Source organism: Hypanus sabinus, chromosome 14, assembly GCF_030144855.1.
Source record: "Hypanus sabinus isolate sHypSab1 chromosome 14, sHypSab1.hap1, whole genome shotgun sequence".
NCBI lineage: Eukaryota > Metazoa > Chordata > Chondrichthyes > Myliobatiformes > Dasyatidae > Hypanus > Hypanus sabinus.
The window spans coordinates 1,024,326-1,045,952 of NC_082719.1; the positions used below are offsets into that span (position 1 = coordinate 1,024,326).

Sequence of the window (21,627 nt, forward strand, 5' to 3'; positions counted from 1 at the left end):
GCTTATGTCCCACCTTTAATAGGCAGTTGTGATTCTTTACCCATCTTTCAAAACCACATAATGCCATCTATTATTCCCCTACTTACTGTACACAAACCCTAACTGCACATAAGAAAACTCTCAAGATCATCTCCAATGGTGTTCTTGTTTTAAAATAAAGTCATTATCTTCAACCTGATCAGGACCATGGCTGAGCTCAGAACCTCATTGTAGGGATGAGAAAAGGATCAATATTTGGTGCTTTGTGATTTAGCCAGTGGATATTCATCATTGTATTTTGGTACCGTGGCATAATTGCCAAAAAGTTCATTTATCTACTGCTTTTCGCACTGATGTATCTGTAATATGTATATTTCCTTATGAGCTTAATATAAAGTTTTATGATTGTATTATTTGCTATATAGCAAACATTTTGCTGTTTACAGACCAATATGTTTGTAACTGGTTGTGAAATTTAGTCTGTTTATTAATAACCACTTTGATTTTTGCAGTATATCCATGACAGTCTTCTCTACAATCCTGGCTACTGGCTTCCTGCCTCTGAATCTTTTTATCTACTCACCTGCCTTTATACAAGCCAACGGTTCTTCTACCAACATTTTTTCTGCCAACAATTGTTCTAGCAGTTTCCATTTTCAAGAACTTTACAAGAATATAGGTGATTGCATTTATTTCTGTCTTTTTATTAGAAATATTAAAATAATGTAAACAAATACAATTCTTAAAGGACTTGGCAGGATAGATGTAAGAATAATGTTTTCACCAGATGCAGTGTCGAAACAAAATTCACCATGTCGCGATAAGGAATGAACCATTCCGAGTGGAGGTGAGAATAAGTTTCTTCACCTTAATGTAAGCGAAACATGAGAGAGGTCTACTCAAGAGTGTTGTGGAGATGCTCTGTTAAGTGTGTTCAAGGCAACAATCAATAGATTTTCTGATTATAAGGGAATTAAAAGAATATGTGAGTAATGCAGTTAAGTATTGCTGATTTAAAAGATCAGCTGCAAGCTTAATGTCAGAAAAGGGACAAAAAGTTGAATGGTTTACGTCTGCTTCTATTTTTTGAGCACTTGTTTTGTACCTCAGCAGAGGCCTTCATCTCCATGAACAAATTTTCTTTATGGTTTCTTATCAGCCCACCTTTTCTCCTCAAGCCCTTATCTAGTTCATAGGCTTATAGAATAAAGAAAATTCATTTTATGTTTTCTGTCAGATCTCATGCTCTCCCTTTACCACTCTTGCTTCCTCTTTTACTTTCCATTTGAACATACTGTAATCAACCTAGTTTTCATCTGTGTCAACAACTCAGGCATATCCATTTCTGTTATATTTCATGTCTGTCTTTTGATCGTTCATGGAGCTCTGGCATTTCTGCTCTTGTCCCTCAAATGAGGTATCTGGAGAAAGCTGAAACAGCTCTGCTCACTTAGTTTTGCCGCCAGGCCTTAAATCTAACTAAGCACAGGCCTCCGTATTTGAGTCATTTCCACATTCTAACTTTTTCACTAAGGGTTAATATGGCAAATTTGAGAAAATCTGCTGATGCTGAAAATCTAAGGCAACAAATCCAAAGGTTAGTATGACTTTTATTTTTGTTCCAGCTCATTTTCTAGGTTGAAGACTACAATGCAGTCTTCCTTAGTGGACTAGGAGTTCTTTTGCCATTATGTGATTGCTAATCCAGTGTCTGGCTTGATAGATGGAAGTGCTCCATTACCACTATTTTATGGATGTTATACATTTCTGCAATTTATTTGCAAATTTACACTTCAGTCAATGGATTATAGTGAAATGCACACTGGAGTAATTGCACCTCTATTGTGGCCTCTAAGCAAACAAATTCAGTTCATGATCATTTGGGTAAATTCTCCCCCATGCTTCCCATTCCCTGAAAGTTAAAGCATGTTTGAATTCTAACTTTTTCTCTTCCTGCTGAAAGTTTATTGACCGAAAGTAAACTGCACCTGCTCCTGTTTTCATGGGTATGACCTGAACTACTGATAGTTTCCAGCATTTTCTGTTTTTATTTTCAAATCTCCAATATCTGCATTTTTTTTTTGCTTTTTTTTCATTGCTATCTAAAAATATGCATTGTTTTTTTCCATTTTGATGACCTCAGATTATTCCACATGTTACTCGATCTCTCACATTCTCAACCATTCACATGCCCTGCCTTCATGCCTGAGGTCTTTCTGCATCCTCTTCACAACCCAGAGTATTGCCCAGCTATATATCGTCAGCAAACTTTGCATCACTTTTCACCAAGGAAGGTGATGTTGCCTGAGTCTCGGCAATGGAAGATAGAATTGTGATTTTTGATGGGCTCCAAACTGATAAAGAAGAGATGTGTAGAAGCCCACAGAAATGCTGGTGATTGTGAATGCAACCTGAAACTGTAATGAGCTGCTGGAGGCTGGCTGACCAGACTGTGCTTGAAGAGAAATTTAATTAATATTGGGAAATTTTGCTTAGATTTCTCCAATTGGTTCTCTGAAGATTTTACAAAAGCAGAATGAGCATTGCACAACCCTATCTCATTGGAGGTCTTGAGGCACCAGGTGTGGTTGGTTACAGGGATCTTGGTTAGTGGCCCACTTGGAGGAGAGGAAGAAGGGACCAGGAGGTTTAAAAGTAGGTTGGTGTTCCACCAATTTCTGAGAGTTGATTGATTGGTTGCCTCGTCGTGCCCAGTGATGAAACCTGTGTGACAGTGTTTTTAAGAGAGGAGAAGCTGCTGCTCTGGGGCAGTTCCACTCTCTTGACCTCAGAAGTCTGGGTCTGGTGGTATGAGTAGACGTCACAACTGGGGTCTTCCTGGGTTGCAGTGGATGACCATGGCTATTTCTGGCCTTTGCCCTCCATGAAGTTTTGTCGAACCACTATCAATGATTCGATTAGTTTTATGTTCTGTAACTCCAAAGCATAAAACTAATCAAAAGAAAATCAAGGGAACATGAGAGATGCATGTCTTGTTTTGATTTTTTTGAAGGGCATTCTCTTATGACATGGCAGTGTTATGACATTTACCATTCAAGTAACTGGTAATGAATGAATTAAACAATGCTTAATCAAACAATTTATTTATTATGTTTCTCAAATATTACTGAAATATTAAATACACAACACATACTACAACTATAACCCAACTTATCCAACATCTACCCTATTAATTACTCCCTTAGACCTCCTTGCTCTGTCTGGGGAGAGAGCGTTATGTCCACTGTATCTCCTCTGCCACAGTACTCCACACCTTCAGTAGAAGTGTGTGTGTCTGTGTGGAGCCCACTTGCAGCTTTTCCTGAACATTTCTCCTAATTAGTGTTTGACTGGAAAAACCTGGAGATGAACATTTTTGCATCTGTAGCCATAATCACATTCCAGATAAAAGCCTCAGATTTGCAACCCCTTCTCAGAAGTTTTGCCATGGTAGAGCAAAAAGTAAAATTGTGCCTTGTCTCGAGATTTACTGAAGGCTATCCTATGGAAAGGAAGTAGTAGTTAAAGCCATAAGACATAAGAGCATAATTGGCCTATTTGGCCCATCGAGTCTGCTCCACCATTTAGTCATGGCTGATCTTTCCTTCCCCTTCTCAGCTCCGCTCTACGGTTTTCTCCCTCTAACCCTTGATGCTGCGTGCTATCAAAAAACTGTCAATCTGCCTTAAATACACCCAACAACCTGGTCTCCTGTGCTAACAAGTTCCACAAATTCACCACCCTCATGCTAAAGAAATTTCTCACGAGTCTTTGGAACTGCCTCCCTCAAGGGGAAGTGGAAGAGGAGATTTTAAATATTTTTAAGACAGAAATAGATAAACATGAACAGCATTGGGGTGAAAGGTCACTAGAGGTAAAGGGTACATGGAATTAAGGCTACAGTTAGATTAGCCATGACATTTAATAATGAATAGGCCCAAGGGACCGAGTATATGACCTGCCCCTCCTTCTCCAGCTCTGTGCATTCATGTAAAATCAAATTGAAGGGCCATTTCTGGTTATCTGACTGTTGTAAAATCTTACCTCTCCTTCTGAAATAGGTATTACATTGACCACTTTGATCCTCCCGATAGTATTTGGAATTTTCATTGCATGGAAGTGGCCAAAGAAATCAAGAATTCTTCTAAAGGTTAGTTAATGCCTTCTATTTGTATAAACCCTGTGTTGGCACGTGGCCTAGTGGATAAGGCATTGGACTAATAATTTGAAGGTCACTAGTTCGAGCCTCAGCTGAGGTTGTGTGTTGTGTCCTTGAACTTAACAACACAGTGCCAAGCTGCTTGGGTCCTAGTCCCTTCCCTTGGACGATATTGGTGGTGTGGAGAGGGGAAGGCTTGCAGCTTGGGCAACTGCTGGTCTCCCATACAAACCTGCCCAGGCCTGCACCCTGGAACCCTTCCAAGGCGCAAATCCATGGTCTCTCGAGTATCCATGTATCTATGCAAATCCATGTATAAACCCTTCACACAGAATTACTGATATAGGGTCTATTTGCTTTGTCAATTGGTCCATGATATATATATAAATACCTTTTACTACCTCTTTGTAACAATAATACAATGTATATTTTCAATAATACTTGCCTTTCTTTCATTGACAAATCTTGTTTAAGTTGTTCATTGATATGATTTTTATTATATTTAATATTTCAGTAGTATTTGAGTAAAATTGCACAAGATAAGTATTCTTTCTTGTGACATAATTCATTACAGGTTGTATGTGAAAGTGTTTGAATGGCATTCATCACTACACCACCACGGAATAAGTAACTCACTAAAGTAAAACTAAATTGACACATTTCTCCCAACTCTTGTGTCTTTCTATTAGTTTCTAGAGTTGCAAAATATAACATAATGAATACTTAAGAATATAATATTTACTTGTGGAACACCAACTAGGCTTTGTCAATTTGACCATTATTCTTGCCCTCTAACTCTGGTGGCTTAGTCATTTCCTTAAAGGGTGGGCATCAGGGGTAGTAATCTCTGCAATGCAGCCTGAGAATACACTAATGAGGGTAAGAAAAGAATGATATGGCAAATGAATGTGTGACTGAGGAATTGCTGCAGGGGAGAGTGTTTCACATTTGTGGATAATGAAGCCACCCTCAGGGTGGAGGAGCAATGCCTTGTATTCTGTTTGGGTACCCTTCAACCTGATGGCATGAATATTGATTTCTCCTTCCAGTCAATGAATCCCCCTCCCCCTTCCTGCATTCCCCACTCTGAACTTTCACCTCTTCTCACCTGCATGTTACTTCCCACTGGATCTCCTCCTCCTTCCTTTTCTCCTATTGCCCATTCTCTTTTCCTATCAGATTTTTTCTTCTCCAGTCACTGACCTTTCTCACCCACCTGGCTTCACCTGTCATCTTCCATCTAGCCTCTTTCCCCTCCCCCCCCCCCATCTTTTTATTCTGGCACCTTCTCCCTTCCTTCTCAGTCGTGAAGAAATGTCTTGTCCCGAAACATCAATGTTTGCTCTTTTCTATAGATGCTGCCTGACCTGCTGAGTTCCTCCAGTTTCCTGTATGTGCTACTTTAGGTTTCTGGGCATCTGCAGACTTTCTCATGTTTGTGGATCATTGAGTTCACTTCTGGGGAAGGTGTAACCTGTTTAAGAGGAATGGGTTACATCTGAATTCGAGAAGGACCAATATCATTGTAGGCAGATTTGCTAGAAACTAGTTTAGTAGGGGGATAGGAACCAGAATGATAGGTCAGATGATGGAGCAGTTGGTGTAAAGGTAGTTGCAATGTGTAGATAAACTATGGTACAATAGGCTGTGGTTAGGGCAAAAAGGCAGTGAGTTGGATGGGTTGAAATGTGTTCAATTTAATGCGAGAAGTATCAGGGACAGTGGTGATAAACTTGGAGCATGGATCAGTACATGGAACTATGATATTGTGACAGACTTTGCTGTCACGAGAGCAAGAATGGTTCCAGTTGTTCTGGGATTTAGATTTTTCAAAACAGACAGGGAGTGAAGTAAAAGAGGTTTTAATAGGCAGGTAAATTGAGAAAACTAGTTTGGTGCTGGATCCCAAGAAAGAGAATTTGTAGAATATTTATGAGATGACTTTATAGAGCAGCTTGTGGTTGAGCCCACTAGGGAAAAGGTAATTCTGGATTGGGTGCTGTGTAATGAACCAGATTTTATTAGAGAGCTTAGGGTAAAGGAACCCTTCAGAAGCAGTGGTCATAATGTGATAAAATTCATCCTGCAGTTTAAGAGGGAGAAGATGAATCAGATGTATCAGTATTACATTTGAGTAAAAGGAATTACAGAGACATAAGAGAGAAACAGGCCAAAGTTGATTGAAAGGGGACACTAGCAGGGATGATGGCAGAACAGCAATGGCAGGAGTTTCTGGGAGCAATTGGAAGACACAGGAAAGATGTATCCCAAAGAAGTAGTATTTTGAAGGAAAAATGATGTAACCAAAGCTGACAAGGGACATCAATGACAGCATAAAAGAGAAAGAGAGGAACATATAATAGAGCCAAAGTTAGTGGGAAGTTATAGGATTGGGAAGCTTTTAAAAACCAACAGAAGGCTACTAAAAAAAATTGTAAGGAGAGAAAAGATAAAATATGAAGGTAAGCTAGCCAATAATATAGAAGGATAAAAAACAATTTTTCAGATATATTGAGTAAGAGAGAGGTGAGAGTGGATATTGGACTGCTGGACAAATAGTAATGGGGGGAGGGAAGCAAGGACATAGTGGATGAAAATAAGCATTTTGTATCAGTCTTCACTGTGGATGACACTGGCAGTATGCCAGAAACTTGAGAGTCAGGGGAAAAAGGAAGTGTTGTTGCTATTACTATGGAGAAGATGCTTGGGAAGCTGGAAGGCTTGGTAGATAAGGACCAGATGGACTACACCCCAGGGTTCTGAAAGAGGTAGCTGAAGAGATTGTGGAGGCATTAGTAATGATCTGTCAAAAATTATTAGATTCTGGAATGGTTCTGGAGGACTGGAAAATTGCAAATGACACACCACTCTTCAAGAATGGAGAGAAGCAGAAGAAAGGAAATTATAGACCATTTAGCCTCACTTTAACTTTAGAGTTAAAGATAGGATCCATGGTAAAAGGAAAGATATTAGCATGGATTGAAGATCGGCTGACTGACAAGAGGCTAAGAATGTGAGTAAAGGACTAACTTTTACTGGTTAGTTCCCACAGCTTTTGGATATAGATATCATCTAACTTTGACAGTCTACTTAGTCCTTTTGCATTCCATGACATCAGCTCCTTCAATTTCGTAATACTGATAAGATCAAGTATCAGCAAACCACTCCCTAGTGAATACAGCTGAGAAGTGTTCATTTCCCTGTTTCCACACATTACTCTTTTGGTCTCTAAGAGAACCCACGTGCCCCTGATATACATATAGAATGTCTTAATTAAGGATGGTTTATGGTGCTCCTAATTAGTTTCCTAAGTATTCTCCTACACCTGTCGTATTCCTTCAGAGACTCACTCAGTTCCAATTCTCTGTCACAGTGCATGCTGGCAGGCAAATGTAGAGGGAAGGGAGGCTCTCCATGTCATGATTGTCACTGGCACCGACTCAGTACAGGTGCAGTGGATGACAGCATCAGTCACAGTAAGCACTAACAACAACTTGACCAAGGAATGGAGGAAGGCAAATTCCAGAGCACAGTGAAAGTGCCTTTAAAATAATTATTGAACGTGGGAAATGTGCTGGTCACAATCAATCTGGCAAATCCAAACTGAAAACAGCTGGGCTAAATGAAGCTTAACAATTAGTAAACACAGATGCTCGAGGAAACCCTGTAGCCCAACACGACAGCAAACCACAGAGACTGGCAAATGACTGCTGCGCGAGCCCTGGGGAACTGGAGCTAGGGCTGTGAAAAAACCCAGCGCAGACCAGATGCTCTCAAACCAGGGATGGGAAAAGTGCAGGGTGGATCTAATGTTCTTGAGCGTGTGCTGAGGAAAAAACACGAGGCAAACGTGATGTTCTCGAACCAGGACTGGGAAAAGCCCAGAACAGATTTGATGCTCTCGAACCAGGACTGGGAAAAACCCAGAACAGATTTGATGCTCTCGAGCCAGGACTGGGAAAAGCCCAGAACAGATTTGATGCTCTCGAACCAGGACTGGGAAAAACCCAGAACAGATTTGATGCTCTCGAGCCAGGACTGGGAAAAGCCCAGAACAGATTTGATGCTCTCGAGCCAGGACTGGGAAAAACCCAGAACAGATTTGATGCTCTCGAGCCAGGACTGGGAAAAACCCAGAACAGATTTGATGCTCTCGAGCCAGGACTGGGAAAAACCCAGAACAGATTTGATGCTCTCGAGCCAGGACTGGGAAAAGCCCAGAACAGATTTGATGCTCTCGAGCCAGGACTGGGAAAAACCCAGAACAGATTTGATGCTCTCGAACCAGGACTGGGAAAAACCCAGAACAGATTTGATGCTCTCGAGCCAGGACTGGGAAAAGCCCAGGGCAGACCAGATGCTCTCGAACCAGGACTGGGAAAAGCCCAGGGCAGATTTGATACTCTCGAACCAGGACTGGGAAAAGCCCAGGGCAGATTTGATGCTCTCGAACCAGGACTGGGAAAAACCCAGAACAGATTTGATACTCTCGAGCCAGGACTGGGAAAAGCCCAGAACAGATCTGATACTCTCGAACCAGGACTGGGAAAAGCCCAGGGCAGATTTGATACTCTCGAACCAGGACTGGGAAAAACCCAGAACAGATTTGATACTCTCGAGCCAGGACTGGGAAAAACCCAGAACAGATTTGATGCTCTCGAGCCAGGACTGGGAAAAACCCAGGGCAGACCAGATGCTCTCGAACCAGGACTGGGAAAAGCCCAGAACAGATTTGATACTCTCGAGCCAGGACTGGGAAAAGCCCAGGGCAGATTTGATGCTCTCAAGCCAGGACTGGGAAAAGCCCAGGGCAGATTTGATGCTCTCGAGCCAGGACTGGGAAAAGCCCAGGGCAGATTTGATGCTCTCGAGCCAGGACTGGGAAAAACCCAGAACAGATTTGATACTCTCGAGCCAGGACTGGGAAAAACCCAGAACAGATTTGATGCTCTCGAGCCAGGACTGGGAAAAACCCAGGGCAGATTTGATGCTCTCGAACCAGGACTGGGAAAGCCCAGGGCAGATTTGATGCTCTCGAACCAGGACTGGGAAAGCCCAGGGCAGATTTGATGCTCTCGAACCAGGACTGGGAAAAACCCAGAACAGATTTGATGCTCTCGAGCCAGGACTGGGAAAAGCCCAGGGCAGATTTGAAGCTCTCGAGCCAGGACTGGGAAAAACCCAGAACAGATTTGATACTCTCGAGCCAGGACTGGGAAAAGCCCAGGGCAGACCAGATGCTCTCGAACCAGGACTGGGAAAAGCCCAGGGCAGATTTGATGCTCTCGAGCCAGGACTGGGAAAAGCCCAGGGCAGACCAGATGCTCTCGAGCCAGGACTGGGAAAAGCCCAGGGCAGACCAGATACTCTCGAGCCAGGACTGGGAAAAGCCCAGGGCAGACCAGATGCTCTCGAGCCAGGACTGGGAAAAGCCCAGGGCAGATTTGATGCTCTCGAGCCAGGACTGGGAAAAGCCCAGGGCAGATTTGATACTCTCGAGCCAGGACTGGGAAAAGCCCAGGGCAGATTTGATGCTCTCGAGCCAGGACTGGGAAAAGCCCAGGGCAGACCTAATGCTTTGAGGCAGTGGGGGAAATCTGGGGCATACCTGATGCTCTTGAACCGGGAACAAGGCATAACATGGGCGACGTTATGAACCTTGTTGACCCAGAGAACCTCAAGGGGGAGGGGGGAGTCTTGAATGTAGACTGCTGAAGCTTGGAACGAAGCTTTTGGGATCCCCTCAGAATGAAGCCTTCGAGAATCCCTCGGAATGAAGCCTTTGGGACATGAACTGAGTGAAGAAGGCATCCTTCTCTCCAGCCGACCAATGTCCAAGCTACTGTAGTACTTCCACTGGGTCTGAAGGCGGCAGAGTGTCTCTGCCATGGTGTGAACTTGCAGGAACAGGCCCAAGTGCAGAGGAACAGCAGGGTTGGCGCTGACTCAGCCCAAGTGTGGTAGGTGGCAGCCTCAGTCACGCTTAGCACTGACAATGTCTTGGCCTAGGAGCGGAGGAATGGCAGAAGAGCACAGTCAGAATCCCCTTAAGTGATCACAGAACACAGGGAACCTGGGCCAGTCACTATTGACCTGACAAGACTAAACAGAAGGCTCCTGGGCTGAATGGCTCTAACACTCAGTAAGTGCAGGTGCTTGAGAAACCCTGAAGCCCAACACTCTATCAAAAGCCGCAGAGGCCCACATAATTCATGACATTACCTATACCTGACACGTGCTTTGCTTTTCCTGATCACACCTTAAACATATTTTGTCAGCCACAAGTTCACTAATGCTAACAATCTCTGCTTTTCACCCTTAGTGGAACATACTGGCCTGAGCTCTTACTAACTGCCTTTTAAAGGACTCTTCGTCGGATGTCATCTTGCCAGCAATCATTTGCTAGAAATCTATGTTTTACAGGATGACTTTTATACTATTGAAATTGTCCCCTAATTTATACCTCAACTTTAGGCCCCACCTTGTCCCTACTTTGAAGTTTACAGAATTATGGTTGTAGTCCTTAGAGTTCCCCACTACCACTTCCACTTCCTCCACCTTCCAGGCTCATTTCCTGAGAAGGGGTCAGGTGTTGTCCTCTCTCTAGTCAGTCTCTCTACATACTGTTTCTTGGATGAACTTAAATTCTGCCCCATTTCAGCCCTTTACATGAGGCAGCTTAGACAAATGCATCACAGCTTGGTGTAGCAACCTCTGCTGTCTGACATCCCAAGAACTGTAGCGTTGTGGACGCAGTTCAGCACATCATGAAAACCATTGAAGCCCCTTCACCAGGCTCATTAGCTGGCTCTGTTAACAGCCACACAACTCACCTGTCTTAATGTATTTTTAGGGTCAGTATGATATGAGTCCTCCCAAACAGGAAAGTTGGGATGTTTTGATTAATGGAACTCTGATTTATGCAAATGCTATGTAAGTACTACCCATACACAATTATCCATAGGCAAGAAATGACAGGTTGTACACCTCATGCAATTATAAAGAAAGTATATTTACTGATTGCAGCTTTGTCAACCAGTTACTAAGAGGAAAAAAAACAAAAAGGCCCTTCACAGTTAAACCAGTCTAAATGTGCATGTGGTGTTGGAGCTCGCATTGTCCAAAAGCTGGCATGACCGTTACTCATGATGCTGAATTCTTGTCACCAGTCATTGGTAGAATTTCCGGTCTTGGACTCCTTCAACTTGCAGAGCAGTCCTTACAATCGGGTCTTCCTGTTGGATAACATCCTACGGCCGTCTCTCCTGATCTCTCCCCTCTGCACCTCCTGCTAAAAAGACCACGAACCCCACCAGAGTTCATCACAAATCTCTCTCCGCCCAGCTTTCTGTACAACCTTCTCCCAATTCCATCATCCTGGGTGGCTGACACAACATTCCCAAGTTGAACATCATAGCCCCTTATTTTTATCTTTACCTTCTGCACCACACTTTCTTTGTAACTGTAGGACTGTATTCTGTTCCTGCCTTTTCCTTGTGCTATCTTGGTGTACAGATGTGACATGTAGATGGCATGAAGAACACATTTTTTCATTGTACATGAGGCAGTGATTAAAGAATTTACTAATCCTCCTCAATGTTAGGAAAGTTCACACTCTCACTACAATAACCCAGTTTCTCTTAACCTTCTGTGATTTGCTTACATACTGTTCCATTAACTACTGAGAGGCTATAGTATAATCTTAGTAAAGTGATCACCCACCCTTATTCCTAAATAGTACCCATGTGGATTCTTTGGATGATTCTCCTGGGATATCCTGTGTACAGTTGTGATGTTCTCACTACTTCCCCTCCTCTTTTCCATCCTCTTCTGTCATGTCTGAAACCTCTATAGCCCGAAACGTTATGCAGTCCAGCCCTGCCCTTCTCTTGGAATGTTTTTGTGATTCCACGTGGTGATTAATGCATTTAAGTTCATTTGACTTGCCCACTATGCGAGATGCTCAAAGTAAAGGAACGAGCCAAAGGGATTTGGTGGTGAGAGATAACCAACATTGCGATAGACAGGCAGAGAAATTGTTGAAGATACAGCCAGATTGGAAGGGTGCGGTGGGGTTGGGGGAGAGGGTAGATTCCAACTACACAAGCCAGTCTAATAGTTTTCAGTTCAACCACCCATCATTGTCTTGTGAGAGCTAATTGATTTTTATTTTCACAAATGAAAATGGCTGCAAAGATGAATGGTGATATCTTGCACTACCAGGGATAGCATGAGCTGGACAGGAAGAAAGCTGGGACTTTGAGGCAGTCCTGCTGAAGGGTCTCGGCCCAAAATGTTGACTGTCCTTTTTTACCATAGGTGCTGGCTGGTCTGCTGAGTTCCTCCAGCATTTTCCAAAGACAAGACTCGCTAGCTAGGCTGGTACATTAGGGACTCTTCAATAAGCAGTACTGATGAAGGGTCTCAGCCCAAAATGTTGACTTTATATTCCTCTTCGTAGATGCTGCCTGACCTGCTGAGTTTCTCCAGCATTCTGTGTCTGCTGGGTGAAGGAAGAGCAATGGGTAAAGGGGGAAGGACTAGACAGATTAAAAGGGCTGAAGGGCCGGTACTGTGCTGTGCTGTTCTATGTTCATTTTCTGTGGCTTATGTTCTGTAAGGCTCTGTGTTTAGGGTGGACTGTCACTAAAAGTTTGAAACAAATATGTAATGAATCACCCAGTCTTTTGGGATGCAGTGGACAAGAAATTATTGGAGCTTCTTCAGTTTCAATGAAAACCTCCTCCTCTCAGCGGAGAGTTTGTCATTACAGGAGCCGCACAGACTGCCACTGAGGATTATTGACTTTGTTGATATCATTCTGGAGGAACGTTGTCTCATTTTTTAACTGCATTGCATTTGTGGTTTCTAAGTGACAATAAACTGAATCTGAATCTGAATTTAACAGCTGTGGTAACTGCAGGTGCTGGATTGTATACTGGCATTTGACTGCCTATACTGATTCCTGCATTGAAGATAGATACAAAATATCTGTTCAAGGCCTCTGCCATTTCCTTAAATCCATGCATTAATCCTCTGGGGTAGCAGGGTGACCTAGCAGATAGTGTAATGCTTTACAGTGCCAGATCTAATTACCACCACTGCCCATAAGGAGTTTGTACGTTCTCCTCTTGATCGTGTGGGTTTCCTATCAGTGCTCCGGTTTCCAAAGACATACGGGTTAGTTGTGGGCTTGCTGTGTTGCCGCCAGAAGTATGGTGACACTTATGGGTTGCCCAGCACATCCTCGGACAACATTCTTCACTATGTTTTGATGTGCATGTGCCAAATAAAGCTAATTTTAGTCTTTAATCCCCAGTCTTATCCATTAAATGTTTTTGTCAAACCTTGCTAATTTCTAAAATTCTTCCTAATCTTTTAGCTAAAGACTAATCTTCACAACATTCCTATTTACAAGCTAAAATGTAAATATCATTTCATCATTGAAAGATTTTGACTAAACTACTCATCATGGGCATAATTCCTGGCATGGATGCGCCCTGTTACAGAACATATCAGATGGAAAACATGGCAGCTCAAGACAGCCAGGCTCTGGTCCACTGTCTGGGATTTAGTGAAGAAATTCATTGATATCCTCCTTGTCATGAGTTAGAATCTTGTAGCCAACATGTTTATGTTTGCTAGTTTTTAAATACTAAGAGAAAACTCGTACAGGTTGAGTGTCCCTTATCTGAAATGATTGGGGCCGGAAGAGTCTTGGATTTCAGATTTTGGAATATATAATAAGATAACTTGTGTTCGTCATCATCTCCTACTCTGAATTTATGTGCTACTGGTAAGCAGTCTTCACCTTGCACTTGTTCATCACACATGTAAAAATGATTACATTTGATATAATGAAAATATAGTGTGTACAGGGTAACAGAAGCAGCCATAGCATCGGGAGAATGACTACCTGAATCAGCTATTGAACAACCACAAACAATGGCAGGATTTCAGTCTCTAACTACAATACCGTGTTTTGATTAAAACATTACTGTACACTGTATTTATATTTTACTTTTTTTAGGTTTTATATAACATATAGAAACAATCAGAATTGTGGACTTGTTCTGTTGTTAGATTTTCATCAGCAACTATTTTCACAAACTTATCAATGAATTTCTGTGCTGCCTCATTTTATCTTTAAAATGTTTTAAATCTTTAAAAATTTAATACCATGCCTTTTAAATTTCTGCAACTAGCCTGCTGAATATTCACAATTACCTTCAATTTTCAATTTGTCATGATAAATCTTTGCCTGTTTCACGATCAACTGAACATTAAGTGGCATGTGTTCACTCCACTGCCGATGAAGTCTTTCAGTGCAAGGTCAAGAGCTTCATTTTTCACTTTATGCAATGTTTTTCAATTCTTTATTAACTTTTGTTCATTATATACAGTGCCTATAAAAAGTATTCTTTCCCCCCTCCCCCTCCCAGAATTTTTCATGTTTTATTGTTTTACAACATTGAATCACAGTGAACTTAATTTGGCTTTTTTGACACTGATCAACTCTTTTGTGTCAAAATGAAAACATTTCTACAAGGTGATCTAAGTTAATTACAAACATAAAACACAAAATAATTGCATAAGTATTCACTCCCTTTAAAATGACACACCAAGTAATCACTGGTGCAGCCAATTGGTTTTAGAAGTCATGTGATTAGTTAAATGGAGATCACCAAAGTGCAGTTAAGGTCTTTCAATTGGTTGTAGTAAAAATAAACCTGTGTCTGGAAGATCCAACTGTTTACAATGCAAAGCATATAAAGTTGAAAGAGAGTAAGTGCAGGCTGTACCACTATTTTTGGTTGTTGATAGTTCTCTTTTTAAAACTTTGCTAAGTTATGGCATAAGCCAAACACTGCACATCATAAAAAACACACCATCCCTACCATGAAGCATGGGGGTGGCTGCATCATGCTGTGGGGACACTTCACTGCAGCAGGTCCTGGAAGGCTTGTGAAGGTAGAGGGTAAAATGAATGCATCAAAATGTGGGGAAATCCTGGAGGAAAACCTGATGCAGTCTGCAAGAGAACTGCAACTTGGAAAAAAAAATTGTTTTCTAACAAGACAATAACTCCAAAGCTACACAGGAATGGCTTAAAAACGACAAAGTTAATGTCCTGGAGTTACCAAGTCAGAGTCCAAACATCAATCCAATTGAGAATTGGTGGTTGGACTTGAAAAGGGCTGTTCACTCATGATCCCCATGCAGTCTGACAGAGCTTGAGCAATTTGTAAAGAAAGAATGGGGAAAATTTGCAGTGTCCAGATGTGCAAAGCTGATAGAGACCTACCCACACAGACTCAAGGTTGTAATTGCTGCCAAAGGTGCATCTACTAAATACTGATTTGAAGGGGGTGAATATTTATGTAATCAATTATTTTGTGTTTTATATTTGTAATTAATTTAGATCACTCTGTAGTATTTGTTTTCACTTTGACACTAAAGTCTTTTTCTGTTGATCCGTGTCAAAAAAGCCAGATTAAATCCAGTGTGATTCAATGTTGTAAAACAATAAAATGTGAAAACCTTTGGGGTGGTGTGAATACTTTTAATAGGCACTGTATATGAGGTCACTTTTCAGAACCATCAGTGATGTGCAGAGACCTGCACATCTCCTTGGAACCTTCTCAGGGCCTTGTGGAATTTTTGATTTGTGACATCATGTCAGCGCTCAAAAAAAATGTTGGATTTTGAGGTTTTGGATTTTGGAATTTAAGATAACAGGTACTCAACCTGTATTTTGTTCTTCCAAATTTTCAAAGATATTCAAAATTTGAGCCAATTTTATCTCTCTTCATTTTATTCTTCCTGAATTCTGTGCTTCAACAAACCTTGCTCCATGATTGTTTCATGGCTCCCCAAACAGTAAGCAATTGATGTCAATGTCCTCTCTTAATATCCTGTCCTATGTACTGGAGATACTGTGCTCCACTAAGAGAATTTTTATCCTGTGTCCCAACCTAAATAACAAAAGCTTCTTTTTCTAAACAGTGTGGATCTGTTGCTGGAGCAGTCATTTTTTTTATCACAGCAGTGGCAACCACACTGCTATACAAAGGAGCATGGAAAGCTGACTTGTCATTACTCATCATAGGAGCCATCAACCCTCTGATGAGCTATACTGCAGGTTTCTTAGTCGCTCTGATCTTACAGCAATCATGGAAGAGGTAAAGTAACAAAATATTTCTGTACCATTTGTTTAATGTTCCCTTGAAGCTGCTTTGTGGAATGTCTACTGATTAATGATTGGCTAGGTAAAAACCACCATTGATTTTTTTTTTGTGGATAGAGTATACTTAACAAAAGCCCATGTTATTGTCTTCATGAAAATGTATCATCAACACCAAAACAGCCTGGACAGAGGAGATGCTAAGTTTATTTGTAGATCTCCAAAACTACAGAATTGTCTGTCAGATCTCCAAGATTTTTGTCCAGTGTACTTAGCTCTTACTGTTAGTCAATCTGACCAGGTATTGGTGAAGAGCAGTCTGGGATGGGTGGGAGGTGTTGGATAGGATCGTTCATTTAAACTTGTAGAATGATGCCTGTCCTGAAGAAGTTTAAATCTTTCCTTTGGGAGTGATGCACCATCAATAACTTTAGGAGACTGGAAGTGAACAATAGGCTTTTATTAACAGCGAAAAGGGAGCATGTTGAAGACTGTGGGAGGAGCAGTGCCCCAATCACCTTTATCCAGGGGTCTGTGGAAGGAGCCACAGGAGCAGTCAGCAGAGAGGCGTGTCCAGACAGGTATACACAGTTTACCACATTCACCCCTCCTTTGTTTTAAAAGAGAGTCCCCACGGGGCGAAGTTTCTGACAAGTATACTTACAGGTCGAGTCTATCAGGCAGTTGAATCTGTCACTGCGATCTACGTAGCACTGGTGACGGTGGTTGTGCTGGCTCCGGCCTGACTTGAGGTCCCAGCCCATTAGGCGTCAGTAATCCCTCATGCGTGTGCGTGGCGCCTGGTATGGGAGTGTAGTGAGGAGTCTGTGTAGGGCTTGGTGTGTGCGGTGTCTCATGGGTATATACATTATAGTCACCGTGAAGTGTTCAGGGTAGGGGTCTGGTGCTCCTGAGGGTTCCAGGTCGCGGATGGAGACCGTGTCCTCCCGCCCATCAGGTAAGACCACGTAGGCATACTGGGGGTTCGCATGTAGAAGGTGAATCCTCTTGACCAGCGGGGAGTATTTATTGCTCCTCGCATGTTTCCAGAGCAGTACTGGCCCTGGGGATGTCAGCCAAACTGGTAGGGTGGTCCCAGTGGCAGACTTCCTGGGAAAAGAGAATAGGCGTTCGTGAGGGGTGGCATTGGTGGATGTACAAAACAGGGAGCGGTTGGAGTGGAGTGCCTCAGGGAGGACCTCCTGCCAGCAAGAGACCGGCAATCCCTTTGGCCTGAGGGCTAAGAGTGTGGCCTTCCACACTGTGGCATTCTCCCTCTCCACCTGTCCATTTCCCCGGGGATTATAGCTCGTGGTCCTACTAGTAGCAATACCCCTAGCCAGCAGGTATTGATGCAGCTCATCACTCATTTATGAGTGACCCTCTGTCACTGTGGATATAGCAGGGATACCCAAACAGAGTGAAGAGCTGGCGCAGGGCTTTTATGACAGACGTGGCAGTGGTATCGGGGCAGGGGATGGCAAAGGGGAACCGTGAGTACTCGTTGATTATGTTAAGAAAGTACACATTGCAGTCGATGGAGGGAAGGGGGCCCTTAAAGTCAACCTTCAGTCGCTCAAAGGGGTGGGTGGCCTTGATAAGTTGTGCCTTTTTCAGGATGGTAGAAGTGTGGTTTGCACTCAGCGCAGTCTTGGCAGTCCCTGGTCATCGTCCTGATCTCCTCGAGGGAGTAAGGCAGGTTCCAGGATTTCACGAAGTGGAAAAGCCGGGTGACCCCCGGGTGGCAAAGATCTGCGTGGAGGGTGTATAGCCGGTCGAGCTGCACACTGGCACATGTTCCCCAGGATAGGGCATCGGAGGGCTCATTGAGCCTTCCAGGCTGGTACAGGATGTTATAGTTGTAGGTGGAGAGTTCGATTCTCCACCTCAAAATTTTATCAGTTTTGATTTTACCCCGCTGTTGGTTGCTGAACATGAATGCAACTGAGCGCTGGTCGGTCAGCAAGGTGAACCTTTTGCCGGCGAGATAGTGCCTCCAGTGCCTAATAGCTTCCACTATGGCCTGGGCTTCTTTCTCCACTGCGGAGTGCCGAATTTCAGGGCCTTGAAGGGTACGAGGGAAGAATGCTACCGGCCTTCCTGCCTGATTGAGGGTAGCAGCCAGCGCGAAGTCGGAGGCGTCACTCTCTACATGGAAGGGAATGGTCTCGTCCACCGCATGCATCGCTGCTTTGGCAATGTCCCCTTTAATGCGGCTGAAGGCCGCGCGAGCCTCGGCTGAGAGGGGAAATGCAGTGGACTTGACCAGGGGGTGGGCCTTGTCTGCGTAGTGAGGGACCCATTGGGTGTAATAGGAAAAGAAGCCCAGGCACCGTTTGAGGGCTCTGAGGGTGTTGGGAAGAGGGAGTTCCAACAGGGGGCACATACGGTTAAGGTCAAGGCCAATGACCCCGTTCTCCACGACATACCCAAGGATAGCAAGTCGGGTGGTTCCAAACACACACTCGTCCCTGTTATAGGTAAGGTTAAAAGCTTTGGCCGCTTGGAAAAATTGTTGGAGGTTGGTATCGTGATCCTGCCGGTCATGACCACAGATGGTGATGTTATCCAGATATGGGAATGTAGCCTTCAGTTGGCACTTGTCCACCATCCAGTCCATTTCCCTCTGGAAGACAGAGATACTATTCGTGACACTGAAGGGGACGCGCAGGAAGTGATAAAACCTGCCGCCCACTTCGAAGATGGTGTAGGGGCGGTCCTCTGGGCGGATGGGGAGTTGATGGTAAGCGGATTTTAGGTCTATGGTCGAGTACACCTTGTACTGAGCTATTTGATTGATCATATCCGCGATGCGGGGTAAGGGTACACATTAAGCTGCGTGAACCTATTGATGGTCTGGCTATAGTCCACGACCATCTTATTTTTCTGTCCGTTCCGAACAATGACCACCTGGGCCCTCCAAGGACCTGTGCTTGGCTCAATGATCCCCTCCCTGAGCAGCCGCTGCACTTCCGACTGAATGAAGGCCCTGTCCCCCGCGCTGTACCTCCTGCTTTTAGTTTCCACAGGTTTACAGTCGGGGTTCAGGTTGGCGAACAGCGGTGGGGGAGGGATCTTGAGGGTGGAGAGGCTGCAAGTGGTGTCCGTAGCGCGGCTGTTGGCATGGTGTTGGGTGGGATGTGCGGGTCAGTGTGTGTGTGTGGTCAGTAGCGGGATATGTGATGAATTCCCACAGAACTGAGGATTTCTGACAGTGATTGGTGGGAGGGGCCCGTCATACTCCATTGTCACACTTTTCAGGTGGCTCTGGAAGTCCAGCCCCAATAGCACAGGGGCACACAGTTGAGGCATGACCAGTAACGTAAAGTCCTGATATTCTGTGCCCTGCACCACTAGTGTTGCTACACAACCCCCCCGGATGTCTGTGGAATGCGACCCAGAAGCCATGGCGACCCTCTGGCTTACCGGCCGTGTCACGAGTCCACAGCGTTGCACCATGTCCAGGTGAATAAAACTCTCAGTGCTGCCCGTGTCAAACAGGCAGCTAGTCCTGTGCCCCTCCACCAAGTTGTCCATCATTGACCTTGCAAGCTGGTGTGGGGTGCTTTGGTCGAGGGTCACGGAGGCCAGAGTTGAATTGCTGTCTTGGTCGGGCGCGGTGGGGTGCCCGGTAAGCACCCGTGGGTTGGCAGTGTGAGGTAGCGCCGACCAAGATGGTCTCCCCCATGCCTCGCACGCGGTGGGCAGGCAAGATGGCGGTGACCAAGATGGCGACCCCCTTGCTTCACATGCGGCGCTGCTCGACCCCGCTCACGGTTTGGACTTACAGGCCTTGGCGAAGTGGCCCTTCTTTCCGCAGCTGGAGCAGGCAGCGTTTTCTTTGGAGCTTCTCAAGTCCACAGAATTAACACTTTGCCGTCTCGCGAGTGGCAGCCGCCGTGGTCGATTCACCGGCGGGTTGCGGGGTCTGCGGCGTCCATGAGGCCAGCGGGAGATTGTGCTCCTGGAGAGCGTCAGAGTTGTGCAGAGCAGTCTCCAGCGTGTCGGCCAGCTCAATCGCCGAATGTAAGTAAGATCAGCGTGTTCCACCAGCCGCTGGTGCTCGTGCACTGACCTGATCCCCGTGATGAAGGCATTTCTTCACAGGAGCTCTGCAGACTGTATGGTCGTCAGTCCCCTACAATCGCAGGCCTGCATGAGTGTCTGTAGGGCCCGGACAAACTCAGCGCTCGACTCTCCAGCCTGCTGTTGCCGTGTGGCTAAGCGATGTCTTGCGTAGACGGTGTTCACCGGCCGCAGGTATTGTCATTTGAGGGCATCCGTCGTGCCCTGGTAGCTCGGTTGGTCCCTGATCATCGAGTAGACCGGTGGACTGACCCTGGAGAGGAGAACCCTGCGCATCGTGGCAGGCTCAGTCACGTGAATCTCCTCCGGGTACGATTCGAAGCATGCTAGCCAGAGTTCGAAAGCATTGCCGGCTTCCTGGGATTGAGGGTCAATATCCAATTTATCGGGTCATAAAATGCATTCCATGTTTTAAAATCGCTGTTAATAAAATTGATGCACCATCAATAACTTTAGGAGACTGGAAGTGAACAATAGGCTTTTATTAACAGCGAAAAGGGAGCACGACCATGTTGAAGACTGTGGGAGGAGCAGTGCCCCAATCACCTTTATCCAGGGGTCTGTGGGAGGAGCCACAGGAGCAGTCAGCAGGGGGGCGTGTCCAGACAGGTATACATGGGTTACCACAGGGAGGTCAGCTATACACTCTCACTGCTCCCCCTCTGATCTCTGCAGCCCTCTGACTATCTATCAGATTCCCCCTCTTTCAGCCCTTTATCTCTTCTATCAATCAACTTCCCAGCTCTTTTCTTCACCCCTCCCCCTGCCCGGGTTTTGCCTATTATCAACTGCCTTGTACTTCGTCCTTTCCTCTCCCCACCTTCTTACTCGGACTTCTCTTTCCTTCTGGTGTAGATGAGGGGTCTAGGCCTAAACCATCAACCATTTGCTCTTCTCCATTGATGCTGCCTGGTCTGCTGAGTTCCTTCAGCATTTTGTGTATGTTGCTCTTGTAGTTACCAGCTGAACATCAGGATTGGAGATATTTTTATGGTTTTTTTCTATCCTTCCACAACATCCTTAATTTGAAGTACAAGAGAAAGTAGGAGAAGGCTTTTCATCATTCAATGTGATCATATCTGCTCTGGTCCATTTCTCATCCCTTCTGTGTCAGTTTCCATAATACTCGGAATTTTTCCTCTTTAAGTACCTTCATTGATCTGACCTCTATAACTAGTTCCTACCCTATTCATTGTAACAAGTTCTCATGTTTCTCAGT

The 21,627-nt window shown here is 44.4% G+C and overlaps 1 protein-coding gene across 1 annotated transcript in view; it reads left to right on the forward strand.

The window, feature by feature from the left end:
- The window catches only part of LOC132405075 (sodium-dependent organic anion transporter-like), a 32,350-nt gene that overhangs the window by 4,430 nt on the left and 6,293 nt on the right, over positions 1-21,627 (forward strand). Inside the window, exons 2-4 of the mRNA XM_059989810.1 lie at positions 492-658; positions 4,041-4,129; positions 16,145-16,320. Coding sequence (XP_059845793.1) covers positions 492-658; positions 4,041-4,129; positions 16,145-16,320 — 432 coding nt within the window. The remainder of the gene's footprint in view (positions 1-491; positions 659-4,040; positions 4,130-16,144; positions 16,321-21,627) is intronic.